The sequence below is a fragment of the Agelaius tricolor genome, unplaced genomic scaffold (assembly GCF_023055355.1).
Source record: "Agelaius tricolor isolate 1412-34295 unplaced genomic scaffold, bAgeTri1.0.p SCAF_11, whole genome shotgun sequence".
Lineage (NCBI taxonomy): Eukaryota > Metazoa > Chordata > Aves > Passeriformes > Icteridae > Agelaius > Agelaius tricolor.
The window spans coordinates 29226638-29252235 of NW_027269271.1; the positions used below are offsets into that span (position 1 = coordinate 29226638).

General features: G+C 49.4%; 1 protein-coding gene across 1 annotated transcript in view; it reads left to right on the plus strand.

Moving 5' to 3' along the window:
- Positions 1-13362, plus strand: part of ROR1 (receptor tyrosine kinase like orphan receptor 1) — a 159641-nt gene extending 146279 nt beyond the window's left edge. Inside the window, exons 5-9 of the mRNA XM_071436918.1 lie at positions 108-235; positions 1242-1559; positions 2440-2685; positions 7099-7310; positions 10394-13362. Of these exons, the coding sequence (XP_071293019.1) occupies positions 108-235; positions 1242-1559; positions 2440-2685; positions 7099-7310; positions 10394-11818 (2329 nt within the window). The 3' untranslated portion in view covers positions 11819-13362. The remainder of the gene's footprint in view (positions 1-107; positions 236-1241; positions 1560-2439; positions 2686-7098; positions 7311-10393) is intronic.
- The last annotated feature ends 12236 nt before the right edge of the window (positions 13363-25598 follow it).

The window sequence follows — 25598 nt, forward strand, 5'->3', positions numbered from 1 at the left end:
GGTCTATTTAAACAAACAAATACTCAAGATCTTGTTGAAGAGAATGAAATAATCCTAATTTTTTTCAACATTTTGCAGTCACCTTTTTGTGTTTCTGGCTGTTTCAGGGATGAGTATGAGGAGGATGGGTTTTGCCAGCCCTACAGGGGCATCGCCTGTGCCCGCTTCATTGGCAACAGAACCATCTACATGGAGTCCCTGCACATGCAGGGGGAGATAGAAAATCAGATTACAGGTGGGTAAAAACACCTTGGCTGCTTCCCCACCCAGCTGTCTGCTCCCAAAAAGCTGTTGGATTTTTATAAACAGTGATGTTGTTTTGCTTTGCTTTATTCCTTCCTGCCATGAGCTCGTCTGAGGGTCTCTGCTCCTCCAGCTCCTCCCAAAACATCTGAAAAAAAAAAGATTTTTCAAGGACGAGGGGCTGTGTGTTTACAGCTTCTGGGAGACCCAGTGCTGCTTTACCCCAGCAGGTTTTGAAAGCAAAGGGGGGACAAACTTTAATTGATTTTACATGGCTGGAATAATTTAGGTGCTGGGAAGGGCTGCATAAATAATCCAGCAAGCAGTATTATTCCTTTGGATTTAGGGGAGAACCGGTTGCAATTATTTTTGTGGGATGTGCTGATGGGGTTGCTGAATTCATAGATATCATAGATACCATTATATTCTCTATTTTTTATATAAATTAACTTGGTCTGATCCTAGACCTGGTAATCATCTCTATATTCAGATTTTTTTTTCCTTGCTGTCAGAATATCCCAAATTTCTCTTTTCCTTTTGTCTCCAAGCACTGTCAGCATTGCAAAAAAAGGCTTCCTTTCCCCAAGAAGGGCAATGTGGAGCCACCTGTTCATAATCTTCCAGCATTTCGTCTGAAAAGTTATTTGGGATTGTATTGGGATTGTCACCTTCCATGAAGGAACTGATGCACGCATTAGGGGGTTACCTGTTGGGCTTCCAAATATTACAGGAATCTGTAAATTATTCTAAGTTATTTGGGAGGAAAAAGGGAATAATTAAAGGAATAATTATGTTTGGGGGGTTGGGTAATGAGCTTAGCATTAATCCCATGATGAAAACCTGATGTATTTTCCTTGTCAGTGAAATCAGCATGGTTAATAACTTCCAGTGTAATTAGTGCTGTGCATTCCTGCTCATCACCTGCACAGCTGCAGTGGGGAGTGAGGGTTTTTCTCAGGGAAAAGGTTCCCAAGCCAAACCCCTGTGTTTTTTTCCAGCTGCCTTCACCATGATCGGCACCTCCAGCCACCTGTCAGACAAGTGCTCCCAGTTTGCCATCCCCTCCTTGTGCCACTACGCCTTCCCCTACTGCGACGAGACCTCCTCTGTCCCCAAGCCGCGGGACCTGTGCCGGGATGAGTGTGAGATCCTGGAGAACGTGCTGTGCCAGACCGAGTACATCTTTGCCAGGTCCAACCCCATGATCCTGATGAGGCTCAAGCTGCCCAACTGCGAAGATCTGCCCCAGCCCGACAGCCCTGAGGCCGTCAACTGCATCCGCATCGGCATTCCCATGGCCGACCCCATCAACAAGAGTGAGTGCTGAGTGCCTGCTTTGCCATGGTGCCTGGCTTAAAGAAGGCAGGAGCCTCCCCTGAAATGGAGAATGTGAACCCTCTTCCTCCTCCAAATTGCTATAAATTTCAAGTTAAGGGCCTCTCAGGCAACAAATATGGGAGCAGGAAATAACAGTTCTCTAATAGGGAAGAAAATAAAAAGATAAAATAAACAATGCAGTAAACTAAATCAACACTGACAGAGTCAGAACACAACCTGACACCCTGTGGGTCAGGGTGTTGGTAGCAGTCCCATTAGAATTGTGGCTCAGCCGTCCTGCAGGGTCAGGGCGGGTTCCCTGTAGAAGGGTGGAGTCTTCCTCTGAAGATCCAGGGCAAGAAGCAGCTGCTGCTCCTCTGGGGAATCCAGTGCAGAAGCCGTGCTGGTGTTCCAGAATCTCAGATTATATCTGGGTAGGAATGCTTGGCTGGTGTTCCAGAATCTCCAGATTATATCTGGGTAGGAATGCTTGGCTGGTGTTCCTGAATCTCCAGATTATATCCAGGTAGGAATGCTTGGCTGGTGTTCCAGAATCTCCAGATTATATCCAGGTAGGAATGCTTGGCTGGTGTTCCAGAATCTCCAGATTATATCCAGGTAGGAATGCTTGGCTCCTCCCTCTGGGCTCACATCTCCCAATGGGATGCTGCAGTTCTTATCTGCCATGCAGTGACATTCAGTAGCTGTTATCAGCAGGTGTCTCCCCAGAGGGAGGAGTAGCTGTGGAAGAGATAAGGCAAACTGCCCACTTAACAGAAGACAACTGCCATCCAGATGGCAAATAGAATACATCTTGCCTTGTGTGTCCTTCAGACACTCACAAATGAAGAGTGGCTTTGTCTTGTGTTGTCTTTGCAGATCACAGGTGCTACAACAGCACGGGCGTGGATTACCGGGGCACGGTGAGCGTGACGCGCTCGGGGCGGCAGTGCCAGCCCTGGAACTCGCAGTACCCCCACACCCACACCTTCACTGCTGCCAGGTACCCCGAGCTCAACGGGGGCCACTCCTACTGCAGGAACCCTGGCAACCAGAAGGACGCCCCGTGGTGCTTCACCCTGGATGAGAACCTCAAGTCAGAGCTCTGCGATGTCCCAGCCTGTGGTAATGCCTGACCCGGTGTGGGCTGGAGCTGGGGGAAAGGGGATGGGTTTTGGTGCCTTGTGCAGGCTGCCCTGGAGCAGAGGCTGGGCAGAGCTCCAGAATAAAGCAGGGATTCATTCAAAGGAATGGATCTCCCCAGTGGATCCACCTTGGGCAGCACCCAAGATGAACCAAAATGGCCCCAAAATGCACGGCCGGGCACGGGCTCTGTCCCTGGGATCAGTTCTGCTCCATTTGCACCTTGCAGTTCATTGTCCCATTCCAGCTTTAGCCCCTGCAGTCCCACCCTGCTTGTTTTTCTCTCTCCAGCCCACGGGGTTTGTGCTCTGGGGCTGAGATTTGGATCATTTGTCCTTGGTGCCCAGCTGGAGCAGGAATTGTTTTGTGTCCCTGCTCTGTGCACAGAGCTCAGCATCCCCTGATGTGAGCCCAGACCCACACACTAAAGCAGCACAGAATGTGAAAATAGAAAAGCTAAAACCTGAGGCATCAGTTTGGTGCACAAAATGTTTGTAGGAAAGGCTGGCTGGCCCTGCTCCCAGGACACCTTTGAGCACTTGCTGCCACTGCAGTGACAAAGTGGTGGCATGAAAATAATTTCCTGGGGAATGGCTGTGCACTGCCAGCTCAGGTGTTCCTGACTGTCCAGGTTGTTGTTCCAATCAGTGCAACTCCTTAGGCCAAATTAAACCATAGAAACATGGAATTGTTTAGGTTGGAAAAGCCCTCCAAGGTCATCAAGTCCAACCACCTCCAGCACTGCCAAGGCCACCACTGCACCATGTCCCCAAGTGCCACATCCACACATTTAAATGTCTTTTAAAGTTCCTTTTAAGACCTCACCACTGCTCTGGGCAGCTGTGCCAGGCTGGACAACCCTTTCAGTGAAGAAATTTTCCTAAATACCCAATCTCAGTCTCCTCTGGTGTAACTTGGGGCCATTCCCTCTGCTCCTGTCCCTGTTCCCTGGAGCAGAGCCCAACCTCCCCGGCTGTGCCCTCCTGGCAGGAGCTGTGCAGAGCCACAAGGCCCCCTGAGCCTCCTTTGCTCCAGGCTCAGCCCCTTCCCAGCCCTTTTCCCTTCCCTGGACACGCTCCAGCCCCTCCATGGCTTTCTTCTTGTGGGGGGCCCAAAAACAGGGAGAGGGTTTGAGATGCACATGATAGAGGCCAGACTATCTGCCTTCCCCCTGATCTACCCTTTCAGTAAGAACATGATTTAGATCCCATTTTGGCATCGATTCCCATCTTTCCATTAATTGAAAAAGACTTTGGAGCAGACTCAGAACATGTCTCCCTGCAGGAATGTTCATAACCATAACCAGAAAAAATGTGATTTGGTTCTGGCTCTGGAGCAGGAACATCAAAGGTATCTCGTTTCCGAGGGGAAAGGTAAATGTTACTGTGACAACTTGTAGGCAGCATCAAATTTGGTGTGAAACTTTGAATTTCCACAACGTCTCTGGGTGGGTTTCTGGCATGTCCATGCAAATAGCTGTGGTTTTTTTCTTGGCCTGTTATCAATATTATTATTTCTACATGCAGATAAAACAATTAGGACCCATTTGTTCAGGTCTTCCATTCACTTCCCCCCAGCTCTCTGAAAAGCAGAATCAAATGAGAGCTGAATCTCCTTTTTTGTTCATTTTGCAAACCCAAAATGCAGCCAGGGCAGTTCTATAAACACGAATTTCAAATCCATTTTAGAGGACCTGGCAATGCCACCTCTATTTTTGACACAAGGCCTGAGCTGCATTGGCAGTGCTGGTTTAGGAGTTGGACTTGCTGATCTCTGATGGCTTTTCCCACCTCAACAGTTCTGTAATTTCCCCCATACTTTTTGAGTCCTGTACCTCTTCTGCTGTTATTTCAACAGGAATAACAAAAAGCTCTCCTGAAGATTCCTGTGCCAGTCCCCTCTAGATGGGCTCTGAGGTGCCAGGCCTGCCTCAGGCTTTTGATCTGGGATACCAGGACTCTTTTGGAGCCAAACTCTGATTTTCAGGCTTTGCTTGATAATAACTGAGATAGGCTGGCTATGGGCTGGAGAATTCCTGACAAAGTTTTTAATTGCCAAAACCTCTCACTGCTGCCTTACTTAAATGGTTGTTCTGTGGCTTTATTATTCTAAATACAAGCAGGGCTGGATCAGGTGAGCAGTAATTGAATTGTTGAGTGCTAATCTGCATATTAAAACCAGAATACTGTGTGGGACTTGCATTCTGCTGGTTTTGCACTGGCTGAAAGAGCCATTTCAGGCCTGTTTTAATCAGCATTGTGCATTCTGCCCCACCAGGACATGCCTAGATGGGAAATGGATTTAATTAGGGTGGCTCCCAAGAAGCTCATTAACCTAATGAGGCTTCACGGTGGGGGCTGCTACTTAATAAGAATAATAATTGCCTTTGACTGGAATAGCTCAGGTGATGAACTGGTGCCCAGGTCTCCCTCTGCCTCGTGCTGCTGCTTTCTTCTCCTTTCTTCAACTGTATCTCACAAGCTGTGAGAGATTTGTTTCATCAAAGTTTGTCAGCCTGATTGCAGGGAGAGGTGAAACACGGGGTAATTCGAGCATGAGGCTTAGCAAAGCCCAGCCTAAGAAGGTTGGGAAGGGCAGTGTGTGAATCCCTGCCTCTCTGGGAACAGGGAAAACGCCATGGGGGTGGTGCTTTAGTTCTCTCCCCTTTCCCAAAGGCTGGAGGAATATTTGGGCTACCTCTCCTCTCAATTAAAAACCAGATGGCACAACTTAATCTGAAAGGAATGATCAGAGAGGACGTGGGGGGAGCAGAGGACAGCGTGAGCTGAAAGAGGAGAGGGGTTATGCAAAGTGACATCCAGAACCATTTGAACTTTGCCTCTGTCACAATTTGAGTCGAGCCCAAGCTTCAGATCAAGTTCATGTTTAATGAAGTGCATAAAAGAGATCTGTGTGGGCCGCTAAGCACTTGTACAAATCCAGCCTGGAAAACACAGACAAACAAACTGGAGTGACCCTGCAGGGATAATAAAACATTCCCTGTTCTCCCAGGGTCCCCAAGGCAGCCCCAGGCATTCCCAAGTCCCTTGGAAACAGCCAGGGCTCCAGGAATCCTCCAGTCCCCTGGAGTGAGCGTGTTAATCCAGGTGTAATTCCACCCTAAGCCTTGGGAATGCTCCTGGGAAATGGCAGAGCAGGGAGGGCTCTGTGTGCCCTGCCTGGGGCACTCGGGAGGGGGATCTGTCTGTCATTGTCCCTATGCCTGGGACACTCAGGAGGGGGATCTGTCCCTGTCCTTGTCCCTGTGCCTGAGGATCTTGGGATGGAGGATCTGTCCCTGTCTTTGTCCCTGTGCCCAGGGATCTGGGGATGGAGGATCTGTCCCTGTCCCTGGGGCTCTAGGGATTTGGGATCTGTCCCTGTCCCTGTGCCCGGGGTGCTTGGGATGGAGGATCTGTCCCTGTCCTTGTCCCTGTGCCCAGGGCACTCAGGAGGGGGATCTGTCCCTGTCCCTGGGGCTCTCAGGATGGGGGATCTGTCCCTGTCCCTGGGGCTCTCGGATTTGGGATCTGTCCCTGTTCCCCCATGGAGCTGCCTGAGCTCCTCCCAAAGCCTCTCCCCTCTCCCACATCTCCCAGCCCAGGGATGCAGTGCTGGGTATCCTGGGCAGTGGCAAAGAGGGATCCAAAATATTTCCAAAATGCCCTGGGAAGAGCCCTGAGAGGGAGCAGGGGTTGCAGGGAGCCTTTGGGCTGTGTTACACCATCCTCCTTCCCAGCTCTTCTGGATTCCTCCCTTTTATCCCTGCTCCAGCTTTCCTGACACCTCACACTGTTTGCCTGGTTCTGCTTGTACTGAGCTGTTCTTTTTTCACCTCCATCTGCTTGCATCCATTCCTTTTTGGTGGAAAGGGGTTGGTTGAACCTTTAAAGGGAGACAGCTCAATCCAGACTGTTCTCCTTTAAATTGTCTCAAACCAAGACACAAAATAAGGAGATGGTATTCCCACCAGAGCTTTTCCTGGAATCACAGAATGCTTGGAAAGGACCTTAAAAATCATTTAGCTCCAACTCCCTGCCAGGGGAAGGGGCACATCCCACAAGCTTCTTCCATAAGATGTTTTAGAAATTCCATTTTCTGTGGGTCTGTGTCAGGCCATGACTTCATTTCAGCCCAAGCCAAGGCCACATCTTTCCTGCTCATCAGTAGGTTTGACCTGGCAGGGACTGCTCCTGTGTGTTCTCACAGAACTGCTCCTCCACAAAATAATTTCTCCTTTTAATATTAATTGAATAAAACAGCATTCAAGGTGGATTTCAGCAAGATAAAAAGGATGTTTTATTCTTTTTAACACTGTAGCTGACCCAGGGATGTGTTTGACTCCGTGGGATGCTTCATTCCTTCTGTTTTTTTTTTTTCCCCTTTCTGAAACAGATTACAAGGATTCCAAGGAGAAGAACAAAATGGAAATCCTGTACATCCTGGTGCCAAGTGTCACCATTCCCCTGGCCATAGCCTTGCTGTTCTTCTTCATCTGCATCTGTCGCAACAACCAGAAATCCTCGTCCCCTCCGGTGCAGAGGCAGCCCAAGCACGTCCGGGGGCAGAACGTGGAGATGTCCATGCTCAACGCCTACAAACCAAAGGTGAACCCTCGTTTCTGCTCCCACACCTGCAGCCAGGGAGGGAAATGCTTCAAACAACCCAGCACTGAGGCATTCAGGGGGTTTCCAGCCTGGGATTTGTGTGATTTCTGTGAGGGTTTTCTCAGCAGCAGCAGCAGCAGCGTGTGCTGGACCAAGGGGGGGATTCCTGTGTGTCAGCGTCTCTGGAGAAATAATGGAGTTTTTGTGGGATAAAGCAAGAAAGCCCTTCCTGAAGCATCTCCAAAACACCTCATTTAAGTGAGAGGGTAATGCAGGTAAAGATGTGATTCAGCATTTCCTCAGGAGAGCTTTTCATGGCTGTGCTCAGTTCATCTGTCACCTTTCACTCAGCTCAAATCACCTTGGGAAAGATTTGTTCCTTGGGTTTTCAGGCTTCCCCATTCCCTCAGCTAAAAGCAGAAATGTCCAAAACAGCCTCAAAGCTCTGCCTGCAGCACAGCTCCTGCTGCTGCTGTTTGGCTTCAGCACAGCCCCACACCCAGGAAAAATTTTAAAAATCATCTTGATGGAAGTGTGACCAACCTTGTGTTCCTTTCTCCTGGTGGGATGTGCAGGCCTGGCTGTGGCACCCAGGGCAGGGCTGGAGGTGCCTCCTGCCATCCACAGGCACAGGAATGCCCTGGAAGAGCATTTCCCCTGTGTCCCACACCATGCCAAGGCTCCTGATCCTCAGGAGTCCCTTCCAACTCAGGATATTTTATGGTTCTTCAAGAACTTGATGGGCTTTGCTTGTTTGGAATTTGGTGGAATTTCTTTTAGAGTGAAAACCTGTATCTCAATCCCACACACACTGGCCTGGTGAATTTATCCTCATTTTCCTTGGAAGTTCCCAATTCCAGCTTTCCTGTACAGCTTGGAGTGCTTTTAGCTCAAAATCTTGGTAGCAGTAAAAAAGCATTTAATAAAGTCAGTGTCCAAACTGCATCTTGCATCCAACCTCCTGGAATATTTTGTTAAATTTGGGGTTGCCTCTTGCTCCCTGTTCTGCTGGGAATTGGGGGTTCAGGCCTGAAGATAATAGGAATGCCAGCATCCTTTTCTTGAGGATGCAATTCCCACTTTTCCTGCTGGCACTCACAGCACAGGAAAGCAGAAATTCCTGGAAATGTTTGCAAATATTGACCATTCTCTTTCCTTTCAATTTTCAAATCATGTGCTGCAGGAGTATTTTCATTTTATTTATGCTAATTCAGGATTTTCCCACTGGGAAAGCCAGCTCTCCTTGTCTCCAGTGTTTTGATTGCCTTTCAAACAATATTTTCAAGGAAAGGAAATGGAATCTTATTTTGAAAATTGATGTCAGCTTTGGGTGAAAACACATTTAAGCTTCGAGCTCCCACTGAGGCAGTTGTTTGCTTGGATAAATAGGAATGTTAGCATTTCCTCCAGTTTTAAGGGACTTTAATTGCCTTCAAAAATATAATAAATTAGGGACATCTTGTCCTGGAGCTGAAGAAGAGGTGGAAGGGGTGGGTTTCCCTCTCCCTTTCCCCTGACCTGCTGCCTCTTGTGTATTTTACACTTCCCTACATTTTGGACACCCGTGTGTGACAAATACTTGTCAAACAAAAGCTGAGCAGATTTACAACTGCTCCACTCCAAATGAGCCCTTCCTGCCAAAACTTTATGACTTCATTTTCTTCCCCCAGTTTTCCACTCTGTTGGTTCAAACAGACGGACCCAGGCTCAGGTCAGACAGAGGTCATTTCACTTTCATTACTAAAATATAATTTACAATATGCCAGACCTAAACAAGTTTTAGCCTAAAGGATTTGGGTAATATAAACCATCTGTTCCTCAACAATATAGCTAATTTCCTGCCATCACTGTGCAGTCTACTGGGCTGCCTGCTTAAATGGCTTTACTATTATTATTATTATTATCATCATTATTATGATTATTAATGCAGTGTTTGTATAAAGTCATAAGTGATCAATACAATTAGAATTAATTCATGCAAAAACTGCTTTTTTCTATGATTATTTGAAACGTCAGGTTTTTTTCCCACATTGCCACTGGAAAGCTGGCCTTGCATGATTTCAGGAATGCAAATGCCAATGTTTACACTAATTTACAGAACCTAGATCCCAAACTCATTAACCTTAAATTACTACCTGTGGATTTACTGAGGGCCCTAAATGAGTGGGTTTGGGTGTTACAAGCACAAGTGGAAGTTGGGAATAATGCAGGTTCTTTATGGCCCAGGAGTGAATATCTGCACACCAAAGGGCAATAAATGTTTAAAAGGTTTGCCTTTCTCCTTTGAGAAACTCACTGTCAGCGTTTCAGGATGGAACAGAAAAGTGGCAACAGAAACAGACTCTGCTGTACCTGGAAGGGTTAACAGCAAAGCCAAGGGAAAATTGGCTACAAGAACATGGTTTTTAAAACAAAATCATTTTTTCCTGCTAAAACTCCAGGCCCTGGCCCAGAAAACACTTCAGCATGGTCCTCTTAGAGCATGGGAATTGCCTCAATTCCTCAATTCCTGAAATTAGTCACATTCAATTGGAAGTACAGAAATGCCCAAGGCCAAATGCTGAGATGCTGATGGTTCCTGGGTATATTTGGATCCAATTCTTGTTGTATCTGACCTTGTGGAGAGGACGGAAGGGAATTCTTTTTGTTACCTTTGGGAGCATGGTGATCCCATTTGGATCCTGGTGATCCATTTGGATCATGGTGATCCCATTTGGATCCTGGTGATCCCCTTTGGATCTCAGTGATCCCATTTGGAGCATGGTGATCCTGTTTGATCCTGGTGATCCATTTGGAGCATGGTGATCCCATTTGGATCCTGGTGATCCCGTTTGGCTCCTGGTGATCCCGTTTGGATCCCAGTGATCCCGTTTGGATCCTGGTGATCCCATTTGGATTCCGGTGATCTCATTTGGATCCCGGTGATTCTGTTTGGTTCCTGATGTCCCTCGGGCTGTGCCTGCCACCAGGGGGATCACTGCTCCTGTGTCCACCTCCTTGGCTCCCACACATCCTGCACCAAGAGATTTCCCTTTAAAAAGGCCATTTTCAGTCCTGACCTGTTCTTGGTGTTTCTCTCACAGAGCAAAGCCAAGGAGCTGCCCCTCTCCGCCGTGCGCTTCATGGAGGAGCTGGGCGAGTGCGCTTTTGGGAAGATCTACAAGGGCCACCTCTACCTGCCGGGCATGGACCACGCCCAGCTGGTGGCCATCAAGACCCTCAAGGACTTCAACAACCCTCAGCAGTGGGCGGAATTCCAGCAGGAGGCGTCGCTGATGGCCGAGCTGCACCACCCCAACATCGTGTGCCTGCTGGGCTGCGTGACGCAGGAGCAGCCCGTGTGCCTCCTGTTCGAGTACACCAACCAGGGCGACCTGCACGAGTTCCTGGTGATGCGCTCGCCCCACTCGGACGTGGGCTGCAGCAGCGACGAGGACGGCACGGTCAAGTCCAGCCTGGACCACGGGGACTTCCTGCACATCGCCGTGCAGATCGCCGCCGGCATGGAGTACCTGGCCGGGCACTTCTTCGTGCACAAGGACCTGGCCGCCCGCAACATCCTGATCGGGGAGCAGCTCCACGTGAAGATCTCCGACCTGGGGCTCTCCAGGGAGATCTACTCGGCCGATTACTACAGGGTGCAGAACAAGTCCCTGCTGCCCATCCGCTGGATGCCCCCCGAGGCCATCATGTACGGCAAGTTCTCCTCCGACTCCGACATCTGGTCCTTCGGGGTGGTTTTGTGGGAAATATTCAGCTTCGGCCTCCAGCCCTACTACGGGTTCAGCAACCAGGAGGTGATCGAGATGATCCGGAAGCGCCAGCTGCTGCCGTGCTCCGAGGACTGTCCCCCCAGGATGTACAGCCTGATGACGGAGTGCTGGCACGACCTGCCCTCCCGCAGGCCGCGCTTCAAGGAGATCCACGCGCGCCTGCGCTCCTGGGAGGGCCTCTCCAGCCACACCAGCTCCACCACCCCCTCGGGCGGCAACGCCACCACCCAGACCACCTCGCTGAGCGCCAGCCCCGTCAGCAACCTCAGCAACCCCCGGTACCCCAACTACATGTTCCCGGCGCAGGGCATCCCCCAGGGCCAGCTGGCGGGCTTCATGGGGCCGCCGCTGGCGCAGAACCAGCGCTACATCCCCATCAACGGGTTCCCCATCCCGCCGGGCTACGCCGCCTTCCCCGCGCCCCACTACGCCCCGCAGGCCGCCCCCAGGGTGATCCAGCACTGCCCCCCTCCCAAGAGCCGCTCGCCCAGCAGCGCCAGCGGCTCCACCAGCACGGGCCACGTCACCAGCCTGCCCTCGTCGGGCTCCAACCAGGAGGCCAACATTCCCCTGCTGTCCCACATGGCCATCCCCAGCCACCCGGCGGGCATGGGCATGACGGTGTTTGGCAACAAAACTCAAAAACCCTACAAAATGGACTCCAAGCAGTCTTCCCTGCTGGGGGACTCCAGCGTGCACGGACCCAACGACTCGGTGATCTCGGCGGAGTTGTAAATACGCGAGGCCTTTGTACAGAGAACCCTTCGGACGCAGACTCGGCGGGGGCAGGAGAGATGGGGGGTTTTTTTTCCTATTCAGATATTTTATTGGAGGTCCTTTTCTGGTTGTTGGACAGATGTCGCAGCAAAGTGTCTTCTGTGAAGTTTCACTGCTCGCCAGGATGGGCAGGCACAGCCAGACAGATCCTCACGGTGGGAATCCCCAGCCTTGGCCACGATTCCCCAGGTGCCACCAACAACTCAAAGAGGGGCGGAGGGAATCTGAGGGGTTTTTTTAAAATAAAAACGTTTTATCCGATGCTTTTTCACAGCTTTTTGAAGCGTGGTTTGAATCACGGGAACTTTTTTGTAATACTGAAAACCATATTTTAATATTTGTCTCTTTTTTTAGGAGATGCAAAGATTCGGAGATCTGGGTGTGCAATTTCAGTGCCAATAGGGAAAATATTTGTAAATGTTGCGGTCGAGGATTGTGTTTCAAATGTGTGATCTGAGAGCTGAATCAGTTACTTCAGGTGGGATTTTGGTCTTTGGTTTGGTTGGGAGTCTGAGCTCAGATTCGTACCAAAAAATGTCATTTATGTGACAGCACAAATGCTGGAGTTATCAGCTTGCAGTCTACAAACCTCATCTGCTGCTGGCTGCTGAGGACAGCTGGAGCTCTTAAGGAATTGCCTTAAAGGAAATGAAATTAAAGGGCTTTAATTTCAGAACCTGAATCAACTTCTTCAAAGATAACATTTCATGATCTATTCGCTCAAGCAGGAATTTTATATCCTTTTGTTGCTATGCAACTGTGTAATGGAAAAGCGCCAAACCACAATTTTAGAGATGACAATCAGCTTTCCCAGGAATATTTATTGTGTCATTTCAGTGACTCTGACTCCAGTAACCCTGGAAAAAGGGAGGCTCACATTCCATCAGGCAGCAAATCCATCGATAGCAATTGTGTCTAATAATGTGAATTAGTGCTGATTTTCCACTTAGAAATGCACCATTTGTGTCATTAAAAAACCCATTCAGGTAGAACCAATCGAGATTCTTCATTTGAAACCACTTTAATGAGTTACACACGTGCTGTGTACGGTACATTTTCCACAGACTCTTTTTTTGTACTGAATAATATTTTTATTGTCCACAAAAACCAATCTTTTTGCTCAGTTGACAATGTTGTATAAAAGGACTTTATTTTTATCTTTTTTTGCACAAAAGTGTGATGATGTTTTTGTACAGCAGAAGTGAAAATACATCTCTGCATTTTATATCTTGGGGCTGTTTCTTTTGATTTTTACCCTGATGTAGATGTTCCTGAAATATATTATGGTGATACTCAGCCACTACCTTATACAAATATCTTTCTTTGTTTTCACTGCATGCGTTTAATCACTGTATTACTTGATGATTGAGTTATTAATTACGGGCATTTCAATTAGGCAAGCATGAAAAAAAAAATGTAATAACAAAGGCTATTTTATAATTGAGATATGTGCATTTTTGTATTTCACGTGCCAGAGATGATATTAAACACTGATTATTTTATGCTGCTGTTTATTAAAACATTGTTTTACCACGAACACGTCGGCATTTCCTCCATCCTGAAGGGTCCCTGGCTCCCAGTTTCCAGGGAAGCTGAGCTGCTATCAGCCAAGCATCCTTGGCTTTAACCAGGAATTTGGAATAACCAAATCCTTCAGGAGCAGCGGTGGGATCATAAAATGATCCCTCACTCACTTTGTGGTTTTATGTTCAAACAGCTCAGGCTCAGTTTGAGGTTTCTCCTTTATTTCAAAGCTGGGTCCTTGAGGTCAGAGTATTTTTGGGTATGGAGCAGCTCTGAGCAGCACACCTGGAAAGCCTTGGGAGCACCTCTCCCTGCCCTCCCTCCCTCTCAGCTGGGAAATCTGGGAATTCTGAGGTTGAAATCATCGTCTGGCTCGCACCTGATGCACAGGGAGGTGACACAGGGAGGCAGGAACTGGTGAGGTCATTGTGGAAAAGAAATGCTGCCAGAAATGGAGGAGTGACTCCTCAGGTGGGAATGCAGACAGGGGATGAAAGCTGGCAAACAAAAGGAGAGGGGATATTCCAGATGCTCAACCATCATCCCTTCCTTCTTCAAGGAGAGAGCAGAGCCAGGGCTGTTGGAAATGCAGCAGCCTTGGCTGGATGGAGGAGCTCTGGAGGAGTGGGAATAAAACTCTGGATAAACGGCGTTCACTGAGCCTCCAGTCTGGACAAGCTCATCCCCTCCAGGCTGCTTGTGCTGCTGTGAAAGGGAATAAATAATAAATAAATATTTGCTGATGTAAAGGCCACTGAGGCAGAGCCTGAAATGGGGATTTGGATCCTTTGTTCCCACAGAGGAGAGGCTGGGCTGGAATTCTGCATTCCCTGAGTTGAGAGGAAAAGGCCAGAGCTGCCTGTGCAGAAATGAGGGCTGGGAAGCTCAGAACTCCCCAGGATTTGTGTTTACTCAAGGATCAGGTCAGGAGGGAATCTGTGCCTTGCTTTGTAGGAACAAGGATTTCCAGGAAGGTTTGGAAATCCTCGATCCCATGTCCTTGTCCTGTGGTCTGTGCTCACCAGGAGAGCCCTGAAACCCCCCAGCTCCAGCCTGCCAGGAGAACACTCCAAGCACAAACCCCTGCTGGATCCAAGGCTCTGCAATGTGGCCTTACCTCCCACATCCATTGGCTCTTGTTCCTGCACACTCAGCAGGAGGAATTTGGCTTTTGGGTGGGATTCAGCCTCTTTGGGGTGCCTGAGCTTTGGCTTTGCCTCCTCCACATGGGGTCAGGGATGCAAAGGAGAGGCTTTGGCTTGGGAGGGACCTTCAATCCCACCCCATTCCATGGCAGGGACACCTCCCACTGTCCCAGGGTGTCCAGCCTGGCCTTGGGCACTGCAGGGATCCAGGGGCAGCCACAGCTGCTCTGGGAATTCCATCCCAGCCCCTCCCAGGGAATGATTCCTTCCCCAAATCCTGTTGGATTTCAGGGATTTGATGGTGCAGCCCAAGCTCCCAGGTGGTTCTGCTGTGAGCACAGGGGCTATAAAGCAGAGTCCTGAGCCAGCAAAAAGAAACATTTGGATAGAGTTGCTCTAAAGAACATTTTTTGCACAACAGCACAATAATATTTTTTCAAAACCGCTAGACAAAAAAAAGAGTCAATTTTTCATTTGCAGAAAAATTTGACAGCATCTTTCTTGTGTATTTCAATATTTTAACCAGTGTTTCTTTATGAATTCATGGTTCTGTGGTCAGGGGGTGGAATGAGCAGCTGGTTCTGCTGCAGAACATCCATGGAAAAAAAGGGAAAATTCCCTTTCCATGGGCCTGGAGCCTCTCAAAGATGTGATGTCTGTGCAATCCAAGCAGCAATTTTTTATCTTGATGTGGTCTATCTTTTATAGGAGGAGAGGGAATATTGCCCCCCAGTTGGTCACTCTCCAGCCCATGGTATTTCTGCCTGTTTGATCTCCCCCAGATTAAAGTTCAGCCCATTGCAGGACAGTTTATATTGCTGAGGTAATAGAAAATTATTAAAAACAGAGAGAGACACAATATTGGGGCTGCACATCAAAAGCTCTTTAAGACAAAGGAGGGAAAATTGACTCAAAACTGGAATTATTGGAAGCATCTGTGGTGTCCTTTATTTCCCATTTAACAGTGCAACACATTTGGGAATGGTGTTGGGCTGGTGCTGGGCCCTAATTTGCTGAGTTTTACTCTAAACCCTGTGGTTTATCTGCTCCTGCAGAGGGAACAGCAGCTCTTGGTAAATTAATTTTGACCTTGAGACACAAAGGAGGATTCTGCAGCACTGTAACCTTCAGCTGTGTGGAGGATTTGGGTTCTTTTAATGGAATTTAAAAGCAGAAACCTCTGTTAGATTTATGAGGAACACGTGGGTTTATGAGCCACGAGTGGTGCTGGGAGCAGGATCTGTTGGGGAATATCTGTGTCAATCCAGTGGGGTTTTTGTGGGCATTTCCAGAGTTTATCAAAAACATTTTGGAGCAGCAGGGACAACGAGGATTCCCAATCCCCCTCAGTGGGTGCTGGGTCCATCCAGAGCTGTGGAAGGCAGAGCCATGGGAGGGGTCCCCACGGAAGGGGCAGTGCTGGAGTCTGGGATTTGGATTTTGGGGTGGGTCAGCCCCTGGCTCCAGGTGGTTGGGGCCACTGGGGAATGGGCAGAACATCCCATCCATGGAAAAAATACCCTTTAATGGGAGCTCAGCTGCCTGTGCTCACCAATTCCTGCCCCTGGGAGGGGGCAGCCCCAGCACAAAGAGGTGGAGAGAGCCCTGGGAGGAGGGTGTGGGTGGGATGGGTGAAGTCCTCTGGGGTCATCGAGTCCAGCTGCTCCACCTGCACTGCCCCAGCAGCCCTGCCCCATGTCCCCAAATGCCACATCCACAGGGGTTTAAAACCCCTCCAGAGATGGGGACTCCACTGATGCCTCAGGGTTTGGCTTTTCTATTTTCCCATTCTGTGCTGCTTTAGTGTGTGGGGCTGGGCTCACATCAGGGGATGCTGAGCTCTGTGCACAGAGCAGGGAGACAAAACAATTCCTGCTCCAGCTGGGCACCAAGGACAAATGATCCAAACCTCAGCCCCAGAGCACAAACCCCGTGGGCTGGAGAGAGAAAAACAAGCAGGGTGGGACTGCAGGGGCTAAAGCTGGAATGGGACAATGAACTGCAAGATGCAAATGGAGCAGAACTGATCCCAGGGACAGAGCCCGTGCCCGGCCGTGCATTTTGGGGCCATTTTGGTTCATCTTGGGTGCAGGCCTGGCTGGGCTCTGGTGCTGCCCAAGGTGGATCCATGGAGGAGATGCTTGGAATAAATCCCTGCTTTATTCTGGAGCTCTGCCCAGCCTGCACAAGGCATCAGCACCACTGTGCCCAAGTCTGACCACCCCTTCTGTAAAGGAAATTTCCAAATCTCCACCCTGAGTTGCCCTGGCCCAGCCTGAGGCCGTTCCCTCTCCTGTCCCTGTCCCTGTTCCTGGGAGCAGATCCCAAACCCCTCCTGGCAGGAGCTGTGCAGAGCCAGAAGGGCCCCCCTGAGCCTCCTTTTCTCCAGGCTGAGCTGGAACCTCAGGGAAGAATTTGGGAATTTCTGAAGAACCAGAGCAGAGGAGAACAGGGTAGGAAAGAGCCATGGGAATAAGAATTCCTGGGAATAACAAACCCTGGTGGTGCTGCTGTGTCTCCATCCAGGATAAGGACCCAGGGACACCTTCCAGGTAGGATTTGTTCCATGTTTCTGTTTGTTTTATCAGGGAATTTGTCATCAGCATTTGCTGAAATACAACAGGGGCCTGCAGAGCCATTAAATGTCCAAAAGGCTTGGATAAAGTGAGACATTTTAACAGCTCCTGCCAGGAGAGATTTATTCTGCACAGAAAAACTGGGATTTATCGGGGAAACCAGGCAAACACCCCAGAGGTAGAAAGTTTGAGTTGTTTAAAAATACAAGATATGCACAGCAAACAAACTCTGGTCCCTTTGGTGCCTGGTGACAAAGCTGCTCCATCTGGGAGTCACACAGGGCTGGATGTTTTCCCCTCACACCATGGATGAGTTTGGGAAATCATGGATTGACTTCCTCAGCAGCTCTGAGAAGCAGGAAGAAAATCAATATTTCACTTGTGACCAGGTGAGGAAACAGATGGAGATTTGTGTCTTCTCTGGTGGAAAATATTGAGATTTGTTTTCTGTAGTGGCTGTGGGTGTAAAAACCATTGCTGTAAAAACCATTGCTGTAAAACATTGATGTAAAAACCCCACATTGCTGAGCTGGGATGAGCAGGGTCTGGGCTGTTCCCTGTGCAGACAGGAATCATCCCTGTTCCCTGTGCACACAGGAATCATCCCTGTGTTCCCTGTGCACACAGGAATCATTCCCATTCCCTGTGCACACAGGAATCATTCCCATTCCCTGTGCAGAAAGGAATCATCCCTGTGTTCCCTGTGCACACAGGAATCATTCAATCATTCCCATTCCCTGTGCAGACAGGAATCATTCAATCATCCCTGTTCCCTCTGCAGACAGGAATCATTCCCATTCCCTGTGCACACAGGAATCATCCCTGTGTTCCCTGTGCACACAGGAATCATCCCTGTGTTCCCTCTGCAGACAGGAATCATTCCCATTCCCTCTGCAGGCAGGAATCATTCAATCATCCCTGTGTTCCCTGTGCACACAGGAATCATTCCCATTCCCTCTGCAGGCAGGAATCATTCAATCATTCCCATTCCCTGTGCACACAGGAACCGTTCCCATTCCCTCCTGAGCCCAGGGACAGCAGAGGATGCAGCAGTGGCTGGGCTGGAGCTGTGGCCAGGGCTCATCGTGGCCCAGACACACCCAGGGCTTCCTTTGATCCCTGGATTTACACTCCATTATCTCCTGGGACTCAGCTGCTCCCCAGCTCTCTGCACTTCTGAAAGGGCTTTAAGGCAGCTGATAATTTCACTTTCAACTTTTCTGGCCTCTCCTATTGTCAGTCTTGATCAGGAGCATGGGGATGAGGTTTAAGATGGGGGATAAAGTGTTTTAATTTGCCACGTGGTCTCTGTTCTTTCCCGTCCTCTGGTTTTGTTGGGTTTGGAGGGTTTTAGGACCAAAAAGGTCCAGATTTGTTTCTCTGAACACTCTTGGCCTTTCTTCCTGCCCTCATTCCCACCACATGAAATGATCCTCTCCCCTCCAGGTCTGCAGGATTTTTCCAAACAACTTCATTTTAATGATGAGTAAAAGAAATTGTGGAGTTTTCTGCCATTCCTGGCTTTTTCTTGGGAATCAGAACAGGGTGAGGGGGAAATTAAAGGAGTGAGAAGATCCAGATCCAAATGAAGAGCTCACTGTGATTACTGTGGGCAGAAAGCAGCCAGTGCAGCACACCAGGGCTGTGTAATTGTACTAATTAAGAATTAAATCAGGGCTTTGAGGGTCTGTAGAGCCTTGGGTGTTCTGGTTTCTCCAGGGGGTGATTTCAAACACATTGGCAGAAAATACAGCAAACAGGCAGAGCAGAAAGGGGGAGAAAACCATCATAATTTAATTTAGGGAAATAGCTTTGCAGTGTGTTGGAAAGAGTCTGCACCCAGAAGGTAACAGTGACTGGTTTTAAAATTATTAACAAATTTATTATTAAATACTAATATTTTAAAATTATTTAAAATATTTTCAGAAACAAAATCAACACATTCAATTATTTATAAATCAATGTTAAGAATTATTCAGACTTCCCAAACCATTCTAAAACCTGCTGAACCTGTACAATTCAGAGAATTCTGCTGAACCTGTACATTTGAATGTTGGGTTTATTGGAATGAACAAGAACAAGAAGTTGAGTTTGGGAAGCAAAAGTTGTAGTGGGGAACCAGACCCAGTGTCCTGGAGGTCAGGGCTGAGGTAAAACAGGGATTTGGGAAGTGCTGGAGTTTTCTCCCTCACACCCCAGCTGGGTTCTCCACCCCAGTCCCAGCACAAACCCAAAATTACCAGCTGGATTTTAAGGGAATAGAGAGAAAAGAAAGCTCTGCCTGTTCAAAACCCCTCACCCAAGAGTCTCGTCCTGCTCAGGTGTTTCTGAGGAATGGAGGAATGGAGGGAAAACCCTTTTATTCCCAAAGGGAAGTCCCTAAAGTCCCCCACGTCCATTTCTGCCATTCCTTCCTGGGCAGCCCTGGATTCCTCCAGCAGGGAATGCTCCTCCCAGGAATTCCCAGCACAGAATCCCCTTCTCCAAGCATTTTCAAGGATGGCTGAGGGTCCCAGAGGTTCTGTGTCACAGCTGCTGAAGGGGTGTCCTGGAGGGCAGCCTGGTGACAGAACTGTCCCTGCTCAGCAGGCGACAACAGAACGGGAGCAGGGAGGGATCCCAGGTTTTTGTTCCAGCAGCACAAAATGTCCAGAGCCTGGTGGTGTTGGGAGGGTGGGGAGGCCCTGGAATGGTTTTCCTAAAAATTCTGAGGCTGCCCCTGGATCCCTGCAGTGCCCAAGGCCAGGCTGGACACCCTGGGACAGAGGGAGGTGCCCCTGCCATGGCAGGGCTGGCACTGGGTGGGGTTTAAAGTCCCTCCCAACCCAGGATTTTATGATTTTCTGGGAAAGTCCAGTAGCTCACCCAAGAGATCTGTGACTCTGCCTTGGCCTGCAGAGGACATTTTTTATGTTGGTGTTTCCTGCAACTTTTATTTTTGTGCTGGGGGAAAGCAGTCCCTGAATTTTGTAGCATCCTCTGAGAGGAGAGGAGGGAGCCCCCCCTGTGTGACACAGTCAGCTCCACTGAGCAGAATAATTCATGCCTGTGGGATCTGAATGAGAAATTCTCAAAAAGAAAATCCTTTAGAAGACCCATTTTCCATTGCAGGACTTCCTGGGATGGGGAAGGGCTGTGTCTCTTCACTGCACCATCTCCAGCCACTCAAAAGGGGACAAATCCCAACAGGATTTCTGCTCCCACTGGCACCATTTCAGAAAACCCAGCCTAACTCCAGGAGGTTTGGGTCTGTGGGCCAAAGAGAGCAATGATTTTCTTTGTCCTGCTAGTGAATATTCCCAATTATTTCATTTCCCATGGAGACATTTGGCAAGCAGTTCCCTCCCCAGCCCCTGCCAGCAGCTCTTGCTCCTAAATGAAACAAATTTTTGGCCTGGCAGGAGCAGCAGATTTGTCATTGTTGGGCCCAGTGATATTTTCATTTTCCCTCATCAATGACATTTATTTCAGGCCATACATATTCCAAGGGCATTTGTAATATTAATAACCAGCACAGGGAAAGCAGGGAATTCTCTCAAAGGAAAACAAAACCCAGGCTCATTTCTAAGGTGCATTTCTTTTGGTGTGTGTGGCATCACTGCTGAAATATTCTTGAAATTAACTTTCAAATGAGCAAATGGAGTCAGATCCCCTGTCCTGGCTCAGCTGCCTTTGGTTCCCTCTGGAATTTGGCATCCTTGGCCTGCTGACAGATTTTTTTTAAGGACAAGAAGTTCTCAGCCCTGGTAATCCAAGAGCAGTGGATTCCTAACCCAGTCTATTTCCAGACTCAGAAAAGGGGATGTGGCTGGGACATTGAGGAGAAAAACCTGGCCCTGCTGGAGTTAAATTCCAATTCCCACTGGTGGAATTGGGATTTCAGTGCAGGATTTTTGCTCAGGTAGGGAATCAGACTGGTTGCAAACCCCAAATGTCTCCAGTTTGTCCTCAAAGCCTGGTTGGCCTCGTGTGGTTTTGATGCTCAGGAAAAACTTCCAGGGTTTCATCACAAATTCCAAGTGTGGGAAGGAAGGAAATTGAAGGTCTGTGATGGAATTGTTTCCTGTCGTGGACACAGCTTCCAATTTTGCTAAAAGCAAAAGGCCTCTGGCAAAAGAAGCATTTGACACTTTACAGGGCAGGGATGACAAGGCAGGTTGGGAGGATATCAAAGAGACCAAAATGTGATCAGGGAGCTCAGGAGACCTCGTTCAGAACTGGAGCCTTCCCTTCCTTGAGCCTTCCTGCAGGATGAGACAGCAATGGGATCACAGGGATTCCAGAGCTCAGCCAGGGCTCATTCAAGGCTTTGATAGGTATAAAATAGAATTGGCCCAAAATGTTTTGTTTTCACTTCAATCTGCCCCCCCTGCCCCAGAGCAGAGGCTGGGCAGAGCTCCAGAATAAAGCAGGGATTTATTCCAAGCATCTCCTCCATGGATGCACCTTGGGCAGCACCAGAGCCCAGCCAGGGCTGCACCCAAGATGAACCAAAATGGCCCCAAAATGCACGGCCGGGCACGGGCTCTGTCCCTGGGATCAGTTCTGCTCCATTTGCACCTTGCAGTTCATTGTCCCATCCCAGCTTTAGCCCCTGCAGTCCCACCCTGCTTGTTTTTCTCTCTCCAGCCCACGGGGTTTGTGCTCCTGGGCTGAGATTTGGATCATTTGTCCTTGGTGCCCAGCTGGAGCAGGAATTGTTTTGTCTCCCTGCTCTGTGCACAGAGCTCAGCATCCCCTGATGTGAGCCCAGCCCCACACACTAAAGCAGCACAGAATGTGAAAATAGGAAAGCCAAACCTGAGACATCACCCCAGCCCAGGATTTTTATGGAGGCAGAGTGATGAGGAGGAGCCAGGGCAGAGCTCCAGGCTGTCCCTGAGCAGATGAATCCTGTGGGATTTGCCAGGTTTGTGGTGGGGGCCAGCCAAGAGAAAATCTTCAATTTTCCTCCTTCCCATAAAAACCCCCTGCTAAAGAAATGTTCTGGATTCAGGGCTGTCTCAGGAGTGTTCTCAGGTGGGATTCAGGAAGGTCTGAGCTCCCAGGGGGCTGATCCAGGTGGATGAGATAATCCAGTGTGGCTCCTGTCAGGAAGGAGAATCCCAGAATCCTGGAATGGTTTGGGTTGGGAGTGACTTTAAATCCCACCCAGTGCCACCCCTGCCATGGCAGGGACACCTCCCACTGTCCCAGGCTGCTCCAGTGTCCAACCTGGCCTTGGGCACTGCCAGGGATCCAGGGGCAGCCACAGCTGCTCTGGGAATTCCATCCCAGCCCTCTCCACCCTCCCAGGGAACAATTCCTTCCCCAAATCCCATCTCAATCCCAGCTCTTTCACCTTAAAGCCATTCCCCCTTTCCCTGTCACTCCCTGCCTGTGTAAAGCCATCTCCCCCCTTTTTAAATTCCCTTTCAAAGACTGGAAGGGGCTCTAAGGTTCTCCCTGGAACTTTCTCTTCCCCAGGGTTTTCCAGCCTGAAGAAGTTCCCAAGCAGGGCTCCTTAATTTCTTTTTTTTTTTTTTTTTTTTTTTTTTGGGTTTTTTTGTTTGTTTGTTTTTGTTTTTCTGATGGCTGATCCCTCAGTCCCAGCAGGGTCAGGTGGAGCTGGGGAAGGACTGGAATGTGGGGATAAAATCAGCTGAGCTCTTCAGGCTCTCATGGAGCTGGGAACGGCTTTACCTCAGGCTCTGCTTCCTCTTTTTTGGTTCAGTAAAAGGTAACACAGGAATGGAGCAAACCCAAGGCAGGGTCCAGGTGGGATGGGATCAACCACAAAGGAATCAAGGTGAAACAGAAACTTTTCTTCATTTATTTCCAATATTTGTGCAGTCGCTTCCAAACCCAGGCAAAAAAGCTCCTGGAAAAACACCAAATGGATCTCACAAAACTCGACCTCATGGCAAAAATATTCTTGCCTTAGCTCTGCTTGGCCTCATGAATGATTTTAAACAGAATTTTATTTTCCTTGGAGGAGGAGGGAAGGGCAGAATATTAAAATAATCTTTGCTTGTGCTTTTCACAGCAGTAATGAACAGACAGAGCGAGTCCTTGTGGAAGTCCTTCCCCTTGGACAGCTCTGTGCACCCTTTTCTTTCTGCCTCTTTCCACCTCTTAATAATTGTAATATTTAAGTTATTCAGGGGTTCAGGTCACCTTCACTGGTTGTTATCTTTAGTGGAAGTTACACGAGAGCCTGTGTGAACCAAGAAATTCTGCAGTGGCCAGAAACGCCTCCCTCCAGCTGAGCAGGTGATAAAGGCTCTTGAATTTCACTCCTGGATCCTCCTGTGGCTTAAAAAGTGGGGGAAAATCAAGGAATTTGCAAAGCCAGGATGCTCCTGGTGTCTCAGAGGGGGCTGGAGTTGCCCTCACCCTTTTTTTCTAACGTGGCCAGTCTGGAAATGTTAAAAAATTCGCTTTTCCCTTCGGATCCCATTTCTTTCCAACATCCACTCGGAATTAAGGGACCATTCCATTGAAGGACAGCAAGCCCGGAGCTGAAATTCAGGGTGATTTTTCCCTCTCCCAAGCAGCCCCCAGAGCACAGAGTTCATTTTCCTTTGCTGTGGTGTCCTTTCACAGCTCCCCTTTGGAATTGTTTCACCCTGCATCCTCCGGGATGTCCCTTTTTGTGCCCAAAATCCTGGACCTGCCTCCCGGGAGGGGAGAAGGGATTATTTTCTCTTCCCCACACTCAATTCCCAAGAATCCGAGAGGAAATAGCAATTTCTGGGTTCGGGGAGGGAGAGGCGAGGCCGCTGTGGAACGGGAACATCTCGGAGCCACCTGGCGGCGGCGGATCCCGGGATTTAGGAGCTTTTTGGGGGATTTTCCTCGCCTTTGAACCGCGGGGGGATCAGAGGCAGGTCGGGCACCGCTGCAGGCTCAGACACGGGGCTGCCCCGCGGGTTTTGGGTTATTTTTGGGTTATTTTTTGCAAACAGCTCCCGAAAGCGGAGCCGGGATGTTCAGAGCTCCTGGCAGGGGATGGGAGAGCGGAGGGGCCAAAAATCCGCGGAGAGCAGAGCGGCAAAATCTTCATTTGGGGCATGCAGGAGGCGAGCGTTTGTACTCAAAGGCCTTTCCTCGGGAAATGAGGGCTCGGAATTCCAGAGGTTGGAAATCCAGCTGGGTTTGGGGTAAAACATTCAGGTTCCTGTGGGGTTTTCACTTCTTCGTTAATTACAGCGGCACCGGCTCGGGGTTTAATTAGTGCCGGCCTCGGGGAGGGGGAGTTGGTGCTGAGGGAGGAGAATTTGCTGCAGGCCTTCCTCAGGGTTTGTGAGGGGAATCGGGGTGAAAGGCAGGGAAACGGGGCTGGAACACGGGGAATGGGGGTGAAGCACAGGGAAATGGAGGTGAAACACGGGAAAATGGGGGTGAGACAGGGGGAAATGGGGGTGAAACAGGGAATGGGGCTGGAACACGGGGAAATGGGGCGGAACACAGGGAAATGGGGGTGAGACGGGGAAATGGGGGTGAAACAGGGAATGGGGCTGGAACACAGGGAAATGGGGGTGAAACACGGGGAAATGGGGATGAAACACAGGGAAATGGGGGTGAGACGGGGAAATGGGGATGAAACAGGGAATGGGGCTGGAACACAGGGAAATGGGGGTGAAACGCAGGGAAATGGGGGTGAAGCATAAGGAAATGGGGCTGGAACACAGGGAAATGGGGTGAGACACAGGGAAATGGGGCTGAAGCACAGGGAAACGGGGGTGAGACACAGGGAAATGGGGTGAAACACAGGGAAATGGGGCTGGAACACGGGGAATGGAGCTGAAGCACAGGGAAATTGGGCTGAAGCACAGGGAAATGGGGACGTGCTGGGAATTCTCACCTGAGGAGAGTTTGGGATCATGGGAGAGGGAGTGGGACGGGTCCAGGGTCAGCACAGGCTGGGAATTTGGGTTGGAGGGGAGGACAGAAATGGGGCAGAAAAGCACATTTCAGAGATTCCCCTGAACCCACGGAAGGGCCTGGAGGGGTGGGATGGGGGGAATGATTCCCACAGCCAGAGGGAAGGGTTGGATGGGATTTGGGGATGGAATTCCTGGCCCTGGCACAGAATTCCCGGAGCAGCTGAGGCTGCCCTGATCCCTCAGTGCCCAAGGCCAGGCTGGATTTTCCCCTTTCCCTCTGGGATATCCCAGAATCACCCGGATCATCTCCCTGAGTTTGGGAAGCCCAGCCAGGGGAGTTTGAGGTGGATTTTGGTGAAAAACCCCAGAATTGCGGGGTTTTCTCTCATGCTCAAAGCTCTTTTGCCATCTCGTGGCTGCCGAGGGAAGCGGGGAGGGAGGGAGCGGCTGCTCCATCCCGAGCATTCCCGGGCTTCCCTTGGGAAGTGTTAATTAAACATCTGATTAACCTTCAGGAACTGCTTCCCTCCGCTGGAAAAATTAATATTCCAGGAAGCAGGAACGTCAAAAATACCCTCTGAAAGCCCAGGCTCCTGAATTCCAGAATGGTTTGGGTTGGGAGGGA